Source organism: Ctenopharyngodon idella, chromosome 23, assembly GCF_019924925.1.
Source record: "Ctenopharyngodon idella isolate HZGC_01 chromosome 23, HZGC01, whole genome shotgun sequence".
NCBI lineage: Eukaryota > Metazoa > Chordata > Actinopteri > Cypriniformes > Xenocyprididae > Ctenopharyngodon > Ctenopharyngodon idella.
In genome coordinates, this window is record NC_067242.1 from 10,512,838 (window position 1) to 10,532,855 (window position 20,018).

General features: G+C 37.6%; 1 protein-coding gene across 3 annotated transcripts in view; it reads left to right on the top strand.

Annotated features, from left to right (window-relative positions):
* LOC127506131 (matrix metalloproteinase-16-like) overlaps positions 1-20,018 on the top strand; it is a 67,515-nt gene that overhangs the window by 21,042 nt on the left and 26,455 nt on the right. The window contains exons 3-5 of one of the 3 annotated variants that reach the window (XM_051882270.1): positions 514-528; positions 965-1,087; positions 7,838-8,142. In XM_051882270.1, the coding sequence (XP_051738230.1) occupies positions 514-528; positions 965-1,087; positions 7,838-8,142 (443 nt within the window). Of the gene's footprint in view, positions 1-513; positions 529-964; positions 1,088-1,335; positions 3,728-7,837; positions 8,143-20,018 lie in introns of those variants that run through there. The other 2 variants (XM_051882271.1, XM_051882272.1) reach the window with 2 other exon arrangements.

Below are 20,018 nucleotides of genomic sequence, written 5' to 3' on the forward strand. Positions count from 1 at the left end.
ATGATGTGTCTTAGCTATAGCAATATCAAGGTCTAATACAATGAATGCAAAGTCTCTCTGGGTTAAAAACATCTGCCAAATGCATAAATGTAGATTTGAATATGCTGTACCACCAGCTAGATCAGTGTAAACCAGTCTGGACCAACTTGAAAATTTATGCTGGCCTATTTTGATCATTTCAGTAGGGTAAAGGGATGGGGAAATACCTGATTTCATTTCAGAAAAGGCTTCACAAACCGCTCTAAAACACAACATGATAAATGTACTGATAATATAAAATATATAGATCTGTATCTCTGAATATGATGTACAGCAGTGATTTCCAACCAGGTGTAGAAGACATTTTTCTAGTTTAGTGTTATTAAAAGGTACTTGAGCCTTTGTGATAAGGTTGAGGGGATACATATGACTAAAAATGTTGGGAAAGACTGATTTGTAACATCTGGCCGCTAGGATCACGGTGATTTCATAACTCTTATGTACTCTTTTTGTTTCCTTTTTGCTTCGGCATAGTGATATCACCATAAGGTGAGGCTGATTCTTCTCTTGTGATTTGTTTTTATACATTCAAAACTTGTCTGTTTCTCTCTCTTTCTGTGACCTCTATTGAAGTTGGTCTTAGCAAGATCAGATCAGAATAAGAGTGATCTGATTTACAGTATCATGGAATATATTAGTGGTAGTGGAAAGCATTAGATATTTGGCTTCTCTAGATATTGGAATGAACTGGATATTTAAAAAACATGGTGGTTTTACTACTACTAAATGCAAAGATACAAAGTAAGTTAACTATACCACAAGCATAGGTTGATATGACGTATATAAACTTTAAATTTCAAGGTGTTATTTCGGAATGCTAATTCATCAAGGAACATTTTAGTGTCATGTAGAGGCCCAGACAGGCTGAATGTCATGAGTGTGGAGCAATGCAATATTAATGAATCTACTTCTTTCTCTCTCTCAGCTGGATGAAGAAGCCACGGTGTGGGGTGCCAGACCAGTTCGGTGGTGCCTCGAAATTTACCGTCCGAAAAAGACGTTACGCCCTCACAGGCCAGAAATGGCAACATAAACATATTACATACAGGTGAGGTACAAAAGCACTTCTTTGTGTGTATGTGTGTGATATGAAATGCAGTTATTGTTTCAGCAAAAAAATCTTTTTGTCTCGTTTTCCAGTAAACATCTTTAAAACAAGATGAATTTACATCAGAAGCAAAATTGCATAAGATACTAAGACTTGATTTCAGAGAAAGTGTATTTTCCTCACTTCTCTTTTAAGCATAAATCTAACAAAATTTAGTAAGGGTTATGTTTAAATCAAGAAAAAAACTATTTGCCATTGGGGTAAGAAAAACACATTTCTCTGAAAACACGTCTTAATATTTTATGTAATTTTGCTTCTCAAGTATAAATGCGTCTTGTTTAAGGATGTTTAAATATGTTTACTGGAAAACGACACTAATACTGATTAAGAAAATGATTTTTGCCATTCCAGCAGCAGTGCTGCGATAATTATGCTGTCAGATTCTTCTCCCTCACCTCACTGTCCGCCTGCCAAACTCCCTTCACTCCCTAAATCACTCTGTCCAAACTTCTCATCTCTTCCCCTCTCCCAGCTGGCCTCACTCCCTCTGTGTTTACAAACCTTTATTGGAATGACTGCAAAGGATCAAGTTTCACTAAATTATTCAAACCAAGTTATTATCCAAATTATTTAAAGACTATATACACTACCATACTATTTAAAAGTTTGAGGTCAGTAAGATATTCCTATTTAAAATGAAAGGTGCAGTAGAAGATCTAGGAAATTCTAATGTTAGCCTGCTAGCATCGAAAGCATGAGATCCCACCCTCCCTGCAATTCGCCGTCCAAAGCCACACCTCCTCCAAAACACATGAACGCACACACACACAGCTGCTCTTGCCAAAGCAAGACGACGTTACCTCATGTCTCAAAGCACATAACATTACAATAATAATGAACATAAACAACTTAGAGAGCTTGTAACGGACTGCTGCAGATTCATTTCAGTGTTGATACTGTTGACATGGAAACGCATAATTCTAAATCTGAGGACGTGAACAGCTCTGGTTAGAACGTCACGGGTTTTCATCTCTTAATTGACCTTTCGCAAAGACCCGCCCTCCTTAGTTACTGTTGCTTTGTCCGACAAGCCATGGCGCTGTCACGCCACACGCAGTGTAAAATACATTGCGGAGCAAAGAGGATACTGACAACACGTCGACAGACAAGACAGAGCAGGTTACTTATGATATTAAACAAAGTCCCAGCTTTCAAATTGTGTAATTTTTTAAGAAATTCGAACAATAAAAACCGTTTTGTGGCTCTTTAATGTGTCGTGACAGATTTCTGCAGCGCCTCAGCTCAAGCGGCTCATGAACCGATTATCTCTTCCTACTACTTAATTTATATCATCAAATAAACATGAATGAACATGAGAAAGAAAGTCCACCGAGGATAATCTTCTAACTCCTGACTGCTTTGTCGGACAAAATGGCGGATTTGGCGTTATGATTGGTTAGATCGCCTGTCAATCAAACTCCTGGCGAAGGGTCAATTACAGTAGTTATGGTGTGAACGCAGCATAAGCTCGTTGTTTTGATTCGACTGTAAAATGTGGCTGCTGTTTGTTTGCGGTGCTCGTGACTGAGGTCTGTTCTTTTTAACTTTCTACTTATCTATTTAAGAGTCCTTTAAAAAAATGTATCACAGTTTTCAAAAAATATATTAAGCAGCACTCTTTTCAAATTTGATGATAAGCAGAATTGTTTCTTGAGCATCAAATCAGCATATTAGTATGATTTCTGAAGGATCATGTGACACTGAAGACTGGAATAATGATGCTGAAAATTCAGTTTTGCATCACAGGAATAATCAGAATCACATACTGCATTTTTTTTTTTTTTTACCTACATTGTTACAATTTGATTTATTCTTGTATGACATCAACAACATTGTGATTTGTACAGTATACAGTAGTTGTGAGATGTAGTATGCTAACATGATGCTCTCTATTCTAAATGCAAGATTTCTTTGATAATCCCACAGCTTCTGTTTGTATGACCTATATTCAAATATAACTACATTACATTTGCCTCAAAATAATCTGCCTGAGCATTGTGTGGAGGGGTTTGTGTAACGGTCGCGAAAGAAAAAGTGCCCGAAAAGCAGCCCAATACTGCTATAACATAACTAGAAGTTTAAAAAAAGTAGTCCCACCTGAAAATAACAGCTCAAATAACAAACATTCTTACTGAATAATTCATGTAAGTGCTTTAACAAAAAACAACAAAAAAAAGCCTCACATTTCTGCTTTTAAACTCTCCCGACCGTTTTGACTGTAAGCGTGTTAATGTAAGAGCATTTTTGCAAACTGATGGACATGATAAAATTACAAAAGACCATACCAGTGTACCAGCATACTTTGATATGATGTGAATCAAACAATATGGTCTACTGAGAAAGAAAGAGAGAGACAGAAAGACAGAGAGAGATTATGATTATGTAATGGAATGCAGCTTGGTGGCTTTAGGCAGGAGTTTAGAGCAGGAGGTGTGTGTGTATGTGTGTGTGTGTGTGTGTGTGTGTGTGTAGCCATGCTGACCAGATGGGTAGGCAGATGTTCCCTTCAGCACTCCCTGCTCTCTGTCTTGATCCAGACTGTACCACCCTTCACCTTCCCCCAACCCTGGATCATACCATGTGAGCACACACACACACACACACACACACACACACACACACACACACACACACACACACACACACATACCCCTCTCCTCATCCTCTCATACTATAACAAGCACAAATAGCATCACTGTGTGTGTGTGTTAGTCTGGGCTAATTGAGTTGGTCTCAATGCAGTCTGTGTTCTCATAACCACTGACACACACAGTCATTCACGTAACTGACATGGTTTCAGTATCGCCAGCAAAAGACTTGGAAGAACAAAGCGCAGTGTTGTGTATTCAGTGTCCAGGGGACTCTTTCGTGTGAGGCCTTGTGTTTACATGGGTTTAGATGGTATAATACCACAATTTTTATAGTAACAGCATGTGTAATGAACACTGTTGTTGCCTTTTGATTTGGAAAAAGCTCGCCTGGGCTGGGTAGAACATTTTCTACACCAGATAAAAACTTTAGGATATTTAGGATTCAGTACAAGCTCTGTGGACAGTGTTTGTGGCATAATGTTGATTATCACAGAAAATAGTTTTTTTTTTTTAATAGTTACAGTAATACACTTTCATTGAACATGTACCAAGTCAGCATCTTTTTAAAAATATGACTAGATTTTTAAAATATTTTATTTAACATATTATATGAATTAATTTTTTCAGTGGAAGTAAATCAGGCCAGAGTTGTGTGTGTGTCCCTTTAAATGCAAATGAGCTGATGCTCCCGGTCCGCTTTCCAGAAAAGGGCGGAGCTTTAACCGCTCATGCTTCGGTTCCTCAACAATAACAAAGCTGGAGAATCTCACGCAGCCAAAATGAGGATTGTCAGTAACGGTGTTCAGCCTTACATTGTTCAAACTAGAGTCGGACACTGATGGAGAGACTCAGGAAGAAGTTACAACTTTCAGAAATGCAACTGGACACTTCTGAATGGTTAGTGGATAAATTTACGTAGTTGCTGTGGAGTTGATTCAACTCATCGACTAGCATGTGCCGTCATATTAATCTTTTGTGCAAATCCAGCATTGAATTGACCCTTGTTTGTGAAGCAGTCCGACGTAAAATGACGGCATGGCAACAACACTCTACTACGACAACTCTTCCTCTTCTCTAAAGCAGCCCAACATGGCCTCACCCCCTTTGTTGCGTGTTCCCGGGGGCGGGGTTTATGTAAATTTTAGGGTTAGTGATGTCTCTAACCCGGGGAAGAAGCTCGTTGTAGTCCCTACCAGCCATTTGTTGTAGTCCTTAAAAAGCGATTTCTGTAAAAGAAAATATCTCCCTTTGCATTGAACTTTGCAGATGTTGTTTATGCTCAAACAGCAACATTACACACTAACTAAAGTTAAAAAAGTGAAATCATAATCAACCAACCTTTTAAATGTGTACATTTAATCATATATATATATATATATATTACATTTTCAAAACTTTCAAACAAGGCTTTCAAACTTCTATATTCTCAATTTAATTCTGAAAGGCACACAACCCTGTGTTGTATAATGGACAATATCCCTGCTGTTCGATTTTCCTAGTGGAAAGACTTCCTTCTAGTGGTGGTGGTGGTGTAGTCTAGTGGTTAAAGTGCTGGGCCAATAGCCAGACAGTTACAGGTTCAAACCCCAAAAGAGGTGATATATGAATTATAAGCATTGTACCCTTCTGACATACACTTAACCCCTACCTGTCGTTATATATCTACGCGGTTAGATTGTGGAAACGATTTCCACTGGCTCTGTTCATCAACCAAGTGCTTTTTGGCATCCAGACTTGATGCAAATTTATGCTCCTTTACTCAGTGATTCTTTAACATCTACTGAATCAATTCTGTATGTAGCAGATGAGAAGCACCGCTGGAAGTTTTGTAAGACACCTCACACTCTGTACAGCTAATAAGCAGTCTTCATGGCAGCTGAAAATCTAAGCCTGGAGAGGAAAAAAACTATCTGAAGGGTCATGAAGTTCAAAGACAGGATTATGATTTCTGGGAAGTACAGCTGAGAAAGAAAAATACATGAACAGTGGAAGCCAGATGTTGATCTAATAGTTTGCACTCGCAGACAGAACAACTGTATGAGGATGATATCCAAACCCCATCCTGCACCACCTGGAGGGAATGAGAGAGAAATAGAGATAGAGAGCTTAGGTTTCCCTGAGATATTATGTCTTGTAAATATTTTAAGAGGCACAGCTTTAATACAGTTTAAATTCCTCAGCACATTTGAGAAAACAGCTGCTACTGAGTTGATTGAGAGTTTTGGCTAATACACAGATACTTGCACAAAGTACCCAATATCATAAGAGTCAAAATCTGCTAAGGGGTAATTAAATGTAACAAATTATGTAAAAATATATCATCTTTTATTGGACAATTAAACAAAGTTTTGTCAAACTTTGATAATTGCCTTAATTAAACAACTGATAGTGAATAAACTACATTTTATAAAAATCACCCGTCAAGTTTAGGCTATATGAGAGTCAAATTGGACGACTACAGGGACTCATCTCAAGATCACTCATTTAATAGTTCATCTGTTGCCAAAATTATGAAAAAAGATCAGTGAAGAGTAGAATTATTGAAAGTATTCAAATCAGGATCGTCAGAATTGGAATAGTGCGTAAAAAATGTATGCACATGTTCAACTGGATTGGCGTTTATTCTTTTTAGCATGCAGTGTTAAGTATTTCACTAATTTCCTTGATCATTCCGATTCAATTTCAGCGAGTATAGAACAAATTTATACTTGTGTGTGTTATGTAGATTAGCCTACGTATGTTATCGTCTGACAGACAGCATGAAGAAGCCTCTTAGGCCGCCATTTTCTCCGTTCTTGAAAGCGATGTAGTCAAAACATCTGGTTGTGTGAATTTTCCAGGAAATGCGTGTACTCACTGGACCTTTGCTTATCGTAAATAGGCTACATTGTGCACGTTACTTTTTGTCCGACATCGATGTTGTAATATTCAAATGATGTGGATTTGAAAACAGATGGATCGTAAGGTAATAATTATTTATTTATTAACCGGCAAGTATTCAGTGAAGTGATTGATGCCCACGAGTGTGTTATGTCGATGTTTTTCCAACCGACAGCCAGCCAGACGGAAAAACAATGCTGAGCAAAGTTTATTTTTTAGTGCCATGACAGTAGCTTGGTAGTTTCATAATAGTGTAGCTTGGCTTTTTAGTGTGTGTGTCTGTGTGACAATAAAATGCGCTCTCGTGTAAAAAAAAAAAAAAAAAAAACCTCTCTCTATCATATGCAAGGTTGCCAGGTTTTCACAACAAAACCCGCCCAATTGCTACTCAAAACTAGCCCAAAACTAGCCCAATCGCGTTTCAGGGGGGTCCCCCGGTAAAAATCGCGTTCTGGGTTGTTGGCGGGATTCCCCTGGTAAAATAAATATCATGTTATGTGACTTTGTCATTTTTATTACTTTTTTAATATTTCTATTTAGCTTTATTTTCAGAACTCAAAATTATTATATTTCAGTTAGTTGCCAAGACATTTCTAATTTAATTTTTTATTTTTTTTTTTAATGCATATTAAGTGTTAGAGAATCTGATTAATTTCCGTGAACCGGTCTGTTTGGAAGGTTCATGTAAATCGTTTAAAAAAGAAATTATTCACTGATTTGAGTCTCCGCAAATACTTGTATATTTCAAAAGATTTTGCCCCTTTGAGTAGTTTCATTGTAGCTATAGCTTGTAGTGAACTAACTACTTTAAACTATGAGTAGCTTGTAGCCTGGTTAATATGGTACAGAGTTGTTTCTTCAACACTAACACCAACTTCAAATCACTACATTAGAAGTAGTTCCCTAAGAGCCCTACGGCAGCACAAATTCTACTACAAATTCACTCCAAATGAACCAGAGGCGAAAGAAAAATTGGTTTTGTCAGTCTGCTTAAAAACAAATTCAAAATGTGTTTGTACACATCTATAAAAAAAAATGAGGTTTGAAAATTGCCCACATCAGGCGGCTTCTCTAGTGCATTGAGCAGTTGATTATCCTCAGTAAGAAAATAAATCCTGTTTTCCTGTATGCCTCATATTTATGTGCAACACAGAGTTGTTTATTTGATCACTGCATGTAAAATTTACACTTTCTGATTGTTGTCATCTACTCTTTCCAGCATAAAAAACGTCACGCCTAAGGTGGGAGCGGAGGAGACCCACAACGCCATTCGCCGGGCGTTCGACGTGTGGCAGAACGTCACGCCGCTGCGTTTCGAGGCAGTGCCCTATAGTGACCTGGAGCGCAACAAGAAAGATGTGGATATTACTATCATTTTCGCCTCAGGTTTCCATGGCGACAGCTCCCCCTTTGATGGAGAAGGGGGTTTCCTTGCACATGCCTACTTTCCTGGTCCAGGGATTGGAGGAGATACACACTTTGATTCGGATGAGCCCTGGACACTAGGGAACCCTAACCATGACGGTATGTAAACCTGTTTATATTGGCTGTGTATAAACCCAGCTTTATTGGAGAATAAATCCCAGTTCTCTTAGAGCAAATAACTGTGTTGTCTTGCCCCTGCTTTTCTGGACTGCTCTAGAAAATCTTACGATATATGTATTTTGGTCACATTCCTTTAAAATGAAAAGCAACTAATATTTTGAGAGCTTTTTGAGAACAACAAATTGGTAGATTTGCTAAAGTTTATATAATCAGTTAGATCTGAAAGTTGGTATCAAGTAAACCAGATTTTCAACAGCAGAACATTACATTCTGCTTTGTTTTCTGTCTGTGAAATAATCAGTACTTATTACTTCTGGATAAAAATTCTGCTATTTTTCTGCTGCATCATAATTTGAGTTTTTCCACACTGGTCTATTACAGTATTGTTGTTTCATTGATTTCAGATTTACCCACCCCTAAACAGCTCGTAAAATCTAAAACAAACTGTGTACATACTGGTCAATGGTCTCTTCCTGTCTAAGTGGGCATTTCTTGACCAGACCAAACTGCAGTGTAGATCGGATGCTAAGCCAAAGTCTGTCATTGCAAGACCAGATTGTCTCTGACAAGTGTTGCCAGATTGCTCTAGAAAAAATAAGCAAACAAACAAACAAGCAAACCAAAAAGCCCAAAGTAAGCGACTCAGTTCAGTCCAAACATTTGTGTGGGTTGATGGTGTTAATTGTTGTGTGGGATAGTAACTATTTCTTCTATTCATCTGAAAATTTTGGGGGCAAAAATCTAATGAGCCCAAATGTAAATGAACCCTCAAAACTGCAAACTGTGACTTCACAGAAAAAAAAGAACATTAACTATGCAGTCGCTTAACTATGCAGACATGGCAGTGCAGTTTCTGACATCAAGTGTTCTGCATCAGAAAATATAATTTGTGCAGAACACACAATGTGGGAGCAGAGCCAGAGTGCTGTCAATCACTCTACAAGTACATCCATTACCTCAGATGTGTTACACTGCAATATTACACATCAACTTTTCAACCAGAAAAGGTTCTTTTTTATATACCAATGCCACAAAACAATGATAAACTTGGCTTGCAACCCAATGCTACACTTCAGGGACTTCACAGTATAACAATGGTAACTACACAACATGCTCATGACCAGTTCTGAACCCTTACTAACTAAGAACACAGACCCAAACTTGTTTCACATAATTCCAAAGTCTTAGCAAGCATTTGGACCCAAACTAGTCACAGCTGCTGATATACAGGGCTTGACAATGACATTAACTTTAACTAGTGGTTTTTCAAAGTTACTAGCAACTCAGCATTTTCACTGGCCACAATTTTGACATTGATACCATGGGGGGAAAAAAAAAAATAGATATTTTTAATAGTATCTCATAATTTGGCAGCAGGTACATTAGGCTGCTGTCACTTTAAGACCTGACACACGGATCCATTATTTTGTTGCACATTCGTTTTCTTTCTCAACTGTTTAAGTTCATTCAAAAATACTCGCCATTTTTACATTATTTTGTGTGTATTTGACTGTTTAAGCGCAATGAGCAGCAAAAAAGAACTCAATTTAGTACTGAAAGGCGGCTGTATATGTGCACACTTTGGGTGTGAGTACAAAATCTGTGGGAATGAGTAAAATTATGCGCAATATGACGCCAAAATTCAAGCCCTCTAACACCAACAATATTCATCAGGAGCAAATGAAACTAGTGAGTGAGGGGAGGCGGGTTTGTGTGTCAACTTGCTGTCGGAGAGATGAGCGAGAGAGAAAGTGCAGCTGGTATCATGTGTCTGTTCTGCGGAAAATGAGTATTGGAAGCGTTTCAGATATTTCAGTATAAATATTTATTGAAAAATCTATATTTTTGGCAAAACTATTGCCCTTAGTTTATTATTTCAGAGGTACGGTGGCCCAGTAGTGCACAACACAACAAAATTAAAAAAGCAAACATAAGTTCACAATACAACGAAATAAAGCCACAACACAACGAAATCAAGCCACAACCCAACGAAATCGAGCCACAACACATCGGAAATGCTCCAGACCACTAGGGGGCTCTCAGAGCTCAGTAAAGTTAGTTTTCCTTGGCACTGTTCTATAAAGTCGACAGTCTTACAAAGATATCAATACCATGATTAGTTTTAAGTATGTAAACATTGTATATCGACATGAAATGTTAATTCATAAATTATACATTTTAACCACTTGGTGGAATTGGCAGACGATCCCTTCATCATGCGCCGTGGTAGCGCGTCAAATCATTCACAGGTATAAATATGAAGCTATTGAGCATGTAGTTGATTTTGAATTAATATTTCATGTCGATATACAGTGGTTACATACTGTTGAAACTAATCGTGGTATTGATATCACTGCCGACTCTATAGAACATTGGCAAGGAAAACTAACTTTACCGAGCTCTGAGAGCCCCCTAGTGGTCGGGAGCATTTCTGTTGTGTTGTGGCTCGATTTTGTTGTGCTGTGGCTTTATTTCATTGTGTTGAGACTTGATTTCGTTGTGTTGTGGCTTGTTTCTGTTGTGTTGTGACTTTATTCTGTTGTGCTGTGAACTTATGTTTGCTTTTTTAATTTCGTTGTGTTGTGCACTACAGGGCCACCGTACAGATGCCTTTTTAAAAGACTACAATTGAAAAATGTATAAAATTCACCCCACCAAAGTAGGAGTGACTGCGTTACACATGCCACTGCTGAAATCCACATGCATTTGACAGGTTGGTGGGTGTTAATGTCAAGCCCTGTACATATATATATATATATATATATATATATAAACACACACAGCAACCTGCTACTAACCTCCCTTATCACGTCAATATGAAATCCATTTCCTCATCAGATTAAAAGTCATATTGTGAGATATAAAGTCACACTGTAACATTGAAGCAGATGTCATAACAAATGTCAGTAGACTGGGAAGATTTTAAAACGTGCAGAAGATCTTCATGCTGTGGAAATACAAACCGGAAGACAGAGCACAATATCATTTGTGAGATATAAAGTCACAATTACGAGAAATACAGGCAATTACGACATATAAAGTCACAATTTTATTATTATTTCTTTATCCTGAGGCAGAAACAAGCCTCCATACTTCAATATCCTCTCCTTCAAATCTAACAGCCCTCTCATCCTCCATTTCCCCTGCACTCATTCCCAGCTCTCTCTCTCTCTCTATTTTCTATATTTTCTACACTTGTCATCCTGCTATTATAGGTAGCCTTTAGGTATCTCTCTCTCATTCACCACATTTCAAATTGTTGCCATTTCTGCCATCTATCTTTATAATAGGCCTACTTGCATACACTCACAAACACCCACAAAGCACGTGGTCAACAGGAGACAACACTTCTGCGCCTCTGTCAAATCAATCCCCTGCCTGTTGCCGGGGAGGTGGCGGCTTGTTGCTGGGCGCAGTTGTGTTTGTTTTGTTGACGTGCAGTGAGGGATTACAGCTCTCTGAGGCCACCGTATCCTTCCTCACGTGGGCTGACACTTCCACTCTCTGGTTGTGGACATCCTCTACCTCCACCGTCTCACTGTCTTGTCAGAGAGTTCAGCTGTAAGTAGGTCAGACTGTGTGTAAAGCAGAAAGATTCTGGGAGTATAATAAGGGGGACACATCTCACAAGATGTTTAGTCTGGGTTAGGGGGACAAACTACACAGAAAAATGCAATTTTCTCCCTTGCGCGGTCGCTATTTTCAAATTCTTACCTTCTCTTTCAATTTTATCGCTCTGCATGGTTTCAGAAGCAGACACAAGGAACATTACGGCTGGGCTGTAGAACTGTGTGTGTGTTTGAAGGAGTGCAGTTAGACCTCACAGCAGGAACAATCTCCTGGTCTCATTCTAGGCTGAGAGAAAGAGAGATTGTCTGTGACGATAAAGGTGAAATACACAGAATAGAGCAATAAAACCATTTGTTTACTTGTACAACTGCAGCTACAGTTTAGCACCAAAACTGTGAGTAGATGAAGCTGTGTAGCTTCTATCCTTCTGCTATGGGCGTTGGGGTGCAGTGGTTGAAGATCTGGGGTGGTAACCAAAAGGTTGGAGGTTCAAATTAGCATGCCAAGTTTTGACTGGCTAGCATGGTCCCATTAGCCTGTGCTAGATGCTACAGTATGCGGTAAAAAAGCATCTTTCTCCATTGATAACCATTCAGAGTAGTTACAAACATTCAAAGTCAAGTGTCACTATTATTATTGCTTATATTTGAAACTCGAGCACAGTGGTTTTCAAATTTTTTAATGCCAAGGACACTCAAATATAATGATGGGGTTATGATATAATAAAGGGATCCCCTTCTTGAAATATAAAAGCATATACTTTTACACTGTTAGTACAAATAAATATTTCGTTTTCTAATATTAATTTAATATAAGTAAAATGTTAAGTGTAGCATTACAAAGACTTATTGTTTCCTAAATTAAATAAATGTTAAATTAAAAAGCAAATTATTCAAATATTTAATGGAGAATATTTGCTGTATTAAATTGACAGTATATATTGTTTCTTTTCTACCCACTGTTAATTTTAGATGTATAAACCTGATTTTTTTTGTATAGCACTTTTGACAAGAATTATGATTTTTCATCACTTCTGACTTTAGAATTACCAACTCAAATTCTGTAAATGTGTTAAAAATAATTTCATTAAAATGTATTTAAAATTTGTTTATTAATATCATACCATAACATGTTAATTGTAGGGCTGTAAAACAATTAATTGCATCCAAAATAAAAAAATTTGTTTACATAATATATTTGTGTATACTGTGTATATTTATTATGTATATATAAATACACACACATATATTTCAGAAATATTTACATGTAAAAAAAAATATTTATATATAATTTATATTGTATATAAATGTAAATATTTTATTTATAAATATATTTTTGTTAAATATATACATTTATGTGTGTGTATTTATAAAAATACACAGTACACACGTTCATTATGTAAACACAAACTTTTATTTTGGATGCGATTAATTGCGATTAATCGTTCGACAGCACTACACAAAATCTACACTGTAAGAATTTTTTTTTTGTAAAAATCAACCCTAAAACACAACACATTGAAGTGCATAATTCAAAATGGGGTAAAATACCTGTTAAAAATCAATACAGAAAATTCCTTCATATTAACACAATACATTGTGCCGTATTTTTACAGACTGAACCGGTAGTTTTATATCTAACATCCAATTCAAATCAGCCTTCGGCAAACAAGAACCTGTATGTAACAAGAAAACCTGTAATATTTCCAGCTCTCATACAGGCACCATTATATTTTTGAAAAGATAAGCAGCAAATGTTTTGTTTTTCACCAAAATGTCCCCGGGGAGGGGTACACACAGCCGAACAAGGATTCCGACGGATTCTAAAGTTTCCCGCACTTTAAAGTTCATGCGATAACATCGGCTACAGTGGAAAATATGGAACATTCATGTGGCTGCATTCATGCAGGAAATTAAAATTCCAGAGTGATATTTTCTCTCCCTCACCCAAATCAGGCTGAGACGGGGTCTGCTGTGTTGGAAAAACAATCGAGAGTGAGGAATGCCCTGAATGTTTCGTGAATCAAGAGACATGCTTAAATAATTCAAGAATTTCACCTACATTTCTGATGAACACATTTAGTCGCACGTGTTGGGCCGTCCACAAGAGCAGGCAGGAATTGTAGTGGATGTTGAAGGAAGAGTACGGAGGAACTGAACATCTGAAAAGCTCTGCAAAGAACAAGCTCTGTTGGAAGAGAATAACTAGAGATAAGTGTGGATGATACTATAAATCCACAGAGGAAGATTAACTTTTATACTGCATGTCCACATGGGTCAGCTGGCTATCAACATAGAGGAAGAGAATATTGATTACAGATGTTTCAAAGTTATATATTTTGAAAATCGACCAGTCAGTGGAGTAAGAAAACCCATATATATTCAGACAGAGAGACAAATAGATAGATAGATAGATAGATAGATAGATAGATTGATAGATTGATTGATTGATTCAACATTAATAATAATAAATGTTTCATTTGATCAGCATTTTAGAATGATTGCTGAAGGATCATGTGACACTGAAGACTGGAGTAATGATGCTGAAAATTCAGCTTTGCATCACAGAAATAAATTATTATTTTAAAATATATTAAAATAGAAAACAATTTTACATTGTAATAATATTTCACAATATTACTGTATTTTTCATCAAATAAATGCAGCCTTGGTGAGCATAAGAGCTTAAAAACATTTTTAAAAATCTTACCAACGACAAACTTTTCAATAATGTATATTATATTTTTCTATTTTCTTAGATTTTTTCCTATTTTTTTTTTTATAAACCAAATAAACATATGATAAACATATATACATAATCAACACAATGTTGGCAGTCAATAATAAAATAAGCAAATCATTGCAGAAGATTCACAATCCAATCGAAACCTGATAGATTCAACACATTATAGAAGTTAAATGCAAATGCGGTTTTATGTTGTCTTGTTGAAATCATTGCTGCATTCACGTTGTGTCAGAATTACTGTAATTATGAGATGACAACTCTGAGACTCTGAGATGTACGCGTCCTCAGACTCATTTCTATGGCAACTTACAACGGCAAAACAGATGCATGTGCGGCTTTGTTCTCAGTGACATAAAATCTTAATCACTACATGAATTTACTTCTAAAAATGTTAAAAAAATAAGCAATATTGACTATAATTAAAACGACAGAAACATGACAGAGAAGTCGGGACTTTCATAGTTCAACAAAAACATGTTTTTTTTTTTTTTTACCACTTGGAACCTCGTAACTATGGAATTTCCGACATTATAAATACAGCATCTGTCATGTGACCAGTCTGAGATGTCAATGCATACTCAAAAAGCCATAAACTGCAGCTAAAGAGACTGAACACACAGTACACACTTAATGTAATATGGCAGAATTAGCATTTATGAATAACCAATATGTGATTTGAATGTCCTGCGGTAACTGCGTTGTACTGTATGTGATCCATATCCTGTATATGTAAGGAGAGCGACTCATGCTGCTACACACCAGGCCTGCTCTCAAAATAGGCTCTCACCCACCGACTGGAGCATTAGCATTCCATGTGGGTAGCAGCAGCACCTTCCGCCGGCACAGCCTGCCTCTCTCTCTCTCTCACTTTGTCCCTCTCTTCCCATTCAAAATTTGCCTCACACAGCATTGTGAGTAAGGCTTGGATAACTTGACGTGTGTTTAAATACTGTTCTTAATCTCTCCTCACTGCTGTGAGTGTCTGTCTCAAAGCCACTTCCTCTGGATTAGGTACCAGCCTGTTTTTTACTCATGATTGTTAGCTTACTAAAGTCAAAGAAGTCTTTAAATACTGCCTTAGATACTGTCTTCCTTCTTATAAAGCAGTTTTATAGTGAATTTAGTGTAAAATTGAGCTCATAAATGTGGATTCTCTTTAACATTAACAGTACTGCGTTTTTGAGATGGTTTGTGTTCAAGGTCAGCATATATTAGTAAAGATGAAGATCTGAATTTGAAACAGGAAAAGCAGCGGTAGAGCCAAAGTAAAGGCCGTAAGTCTAGTCTAGACGTGAGAGCTGAACAAGAGGAAGAGAGGGGGTTTTGGACAGATGAAGAGAAAAGAGAGAGAGATGGCCGAGCAGCTGTTCTCTCCACAATGCTTCATCTGTTCATGGGCACCGGCTCATTTCTTCACACCCAAGAATGAACCTGAACCTGATCTCTCCTGGAATCAGACACGGCTAACAGAAGAACGCCAGGAATCTGAGTTCTCAGCGTTCTCCCTCTTTCTCCATTCCTGATCCAATTACTCAGCGATGGCTTTTTCGAAGGGCTAACAAAAGCCCTCTTGTTCTCAACTATCCCATGTTTTTAATCACCACTCATGTTGAAATGAAGACTAATAATGTTTCTCATCCATAATTTGCATTTCAGGAGGGATTCCTCTGAATTGCAGTTCAACTGTGCGTGCTTTATGAGCTGTGTTGATGCTAACCGCTAATGATTTTTTCCACTGTGTGTTCTTAGCTATGTCTGTTTACTGAGTACGAATCAGCAAGGGTCTGTTTGTGGGCTGCGTTAGCAATGTTAAGCTAGCAAACTGTAATGGATTGGGTTAGCAGAGAAGATCATTAGGCTGGTGTATTTGTAGGGTTTGCTAGCAGGGTGTAATGACTTGTGTTAGCAGGGTATAAAGCACAGAAATAAAGCAACAGAGCGGTGATTAGCATGAAACAGTTTCTGAGGACAACTCTGGTGACAAAACTAGCATATGCTGGTTAGGTATGTTTTGAAGCATGGCAGCTGGTTTGAGCTGGTTTATGTTGGTCTTTAGTTGGTCATGAGGTGGTTTAAGCTGGTCCAGAGCTGGAGCTAGTTGCTTAGGACCAGCTTAAACCAGCTCATGGACCAACTAAGGACCAGCTTAAAGGGTTACTTCATCCAAAAATGAAAATTCCGTCATTAATTACTCACCCTCATGTCGTTCCACACCTGTAAGACCTTCGTTCATCTTCAGAACACAAATTAAGATATTTTTGATAAAATCCGATGGCTCAGTGAGGCCTCCATTGCCAGCAAGATAACTAACACTTTCAGATGCCCAGAAAGCTACAAAAGACATATTTAAAACAGTTCATGTGACTACAGTGGTTCAACCTTAATGTTATGAAGCGACGAGAATACGTTTTGTGGGCCAAAAAAACAAAATAATGACTTTATTCAACAATATCTAGTGATTTCAAAACACTGCTTCATGAAGCTTCGTAGCTTTATGAATCTTTTGTTTCGAATCAGTGGTTCAGAGCGTATATCAAAGTCATGCCCCCCAGCGGTGAACCATTGAAATTTTGAAACACTTATGACATAACGAAGCCTCATTTACTGAAACCACGTGACTTTGGCAGTTTGATACACGCTCCGAACCTAGTGAGATGTACACAAACAATACAATCCACAAATCAAAGTAAAATTTTCTACTTTATATGCTGATAAAACTTAATTAGCAAACAATTTCAGAGGAAACACGGTGAGTGTCCACTTTGTTGATAACTGTACACCTGCAAAACAAATGCTAGCATTGCATATTTCATTTGGTTTCCAAATTGCACCTGCAAAGCTAAATTTTAAAATTATAATGAATTTACCATGAATCTGTGATTTTAGAAGTTTCAAAAACTATGTTCTTCATTGCCATCTTGGGATAGAAAAATAAGTGGAAATAGTGCAGATCAATGGCTTCAACAAAAGCATATGCCATCAATTGACAACCTTGTAGATCACAGTAGGACTGACTTTAAAGGTTTATAAGTCTCCTATATAGAGAATTAATGCTATTTTTACTTCCAGAACCAGACTGTTGTACATCTAAATGACATTCTAACATCCTCTGTGGAACATTGTAGTGCTGTTTCACACAGTTTTGTTCATGATCTCCATGTGACCGTGATGTTATAGTAGATACTACCCAGAAGCTCTTTGCGCACTCTGAAGAAAGAAATCGTAGGGGAAAATCAAACATGGTTCACTTTAAAAGAGGGGAAAGGCATTTCTCTCAAAGAAACCAGTTAGACCTTGGGCATTTACTGTTTTCTCTGAAATCCTGTTGACAATGCTGTAAGTGTGGGCCAGTGTAGCAGAAACAGATTTAACATTCTTCTAGACAGATTATAAAGAGGAAGTCAGTATAGCAATTGGTAAATTAATGAAATAGAGTTCTTGCCCTCTAATACCTGTGCTTTCCGTCTTTAGTTGAACAGGACGTTTGTCCCCCAGCAGAGAGGAAATCCGTATGGGATATAAAAAGGGTGTTACGTGCCCCAAGGGTATCCTGACTGATGTCTTTGTGTGCACGTTTAGATTTTCATTTAAAAGACGCCCAGTGCCTCAATGTCACAAACATCCACACATTCACACGGATCTTGCCTTACTGAATTGCTCTCCGTTCCCCTGAGAAACGCTGAGTGATGTCACATCCTTTGAAGGCTAATGAATCCTTGAAAGTTCATCAAGCTGTTCGCTGTTATTAAAATAATTTCCTGGCAGTGCACGTGGCAGAAAGGCTTGTCAATCATTCAGTGGTGTGGGATGATCCACTTTGACATTTCCCATCTCGTGTTTGGAATTAAGCGGATGGATCCATCATCTGTAATCAGAGCCCAGGTCTCTGGAGCCTAGTGTTGTGTGTGTGTCGGGCCGTGTGAGTAGGAAGTTCATCATGCGGCTTAAAAAGGCATCGCTCATTTCGCAACGAGCGAAACTGACATTAGAAAGAAGGTGAGATACAAAGAGAAAAGACTATGGGAACATTTTACTAATTCCCGCCTTCATGATGGAATACATGTAGCTACAGAAACCAATTGTTGTGTTTTTGTTCCACACAGATGTGTACCATGGTATTACCATGGACCTCATACTATTATAATGCCATGTTTTTTTGTTCATTCCCTTAGAAAAATGTACTATGGCAGTACAAAGATGGCAATACTATGGTACTTTGAAACATACCATGGTACATGAATTTCTGTGACAAAGTACTTATAAGGTCCATGGTACTACTATGGTAAATGCCCCTAAAATATGGTAGTACCTTTGAAGCGTTTATTGTGGTAAAATCATAGTATTATTTTAAGTGCTTTTGCAGTACCTTAGAGAAGCATGGTATAATAATATGGAAATCATTCAGTACTATGGTATATATCAATGAACCATAACATTGCCATGTTTTATTGGACATTGGTGATACCATAGCCTTCTTTTAAGTAACTTAGGGTACCATATAAATACTTAAATATTAATGGTAATCATTCAGTAGTATGGTATACTGTATGTGTATCAAGGTACCATGGTATCATCATGCTAATTTGGACATTTACAATGGTAAAACCATATTATTCTTTGAAGAACTTTTGAGTACCTTGTAAATACCATAATATACAAATATGGCAGTTATTCAGTAACATGGTACTGTATATATCAATGCACCATGGTATTACCATGCATTTTGGACATTTTACCATGGCAATCACATTCTGCTCTTTTAAGTAAATTAAATACCATGGAACATACGAATTTAATCCTTCAGTATGTTGTTGTTGTTGTTTTGGACATTTACCATGGAGTACCATGTAAATACCATGGTAAATGAATAATCATTCAGTGCCATCATATATATCAAAGTACTGTGGTATGAACATGCTTTATTGGGCATTTGGACACCTACATGTTAAGCATGAGTGAAGATAAGGTAATTCCCAGATTGATGTCAGTGGTCTTGACAAATTGAACAGTCTTTTCATGCCCGTTTCCCGTTTTTGTTTCCCATCACTTTGCTTTTCTTCTCCTCTTTTTGATGTGTGAACTTGCCTTTCAGCTGCCTGCTAATTAATCAGGGTCTCGGGTCTTACATAAGAGATGTGATGGTTCAAACACAGCTGTTCCTGATTGAAGTTCAGCAGGAGCATCTTGGGAGAACTGAGTCAGCTGATACTGTATGACACGCACACTTTACTTCACACATCACCAGATCTTTCCCACACTGGTTTTATCCTCCTCTCCTGTGGAGGGAGCAAAAATTAAAATGTATTTTTACATTTTATGAAAAAATGTAGGCCTAAATGCATGGTGTTTTGCTGATTTTTGCTTGAGCAGTTGCTGTGATGTTCTAAGTGGTTGTTGGGCCTTGTCCCAAATGGCACACTTCTTGTGCACTTGCAGTCTTGTGGACTTACAATGGCCGCCATATGCTTGTTGTCCTTTAAGTTTACAAGTCCGAAGGGTGTCCCATTTGTTATTTTACATTTCCGAAGGGTGCTCGCAAG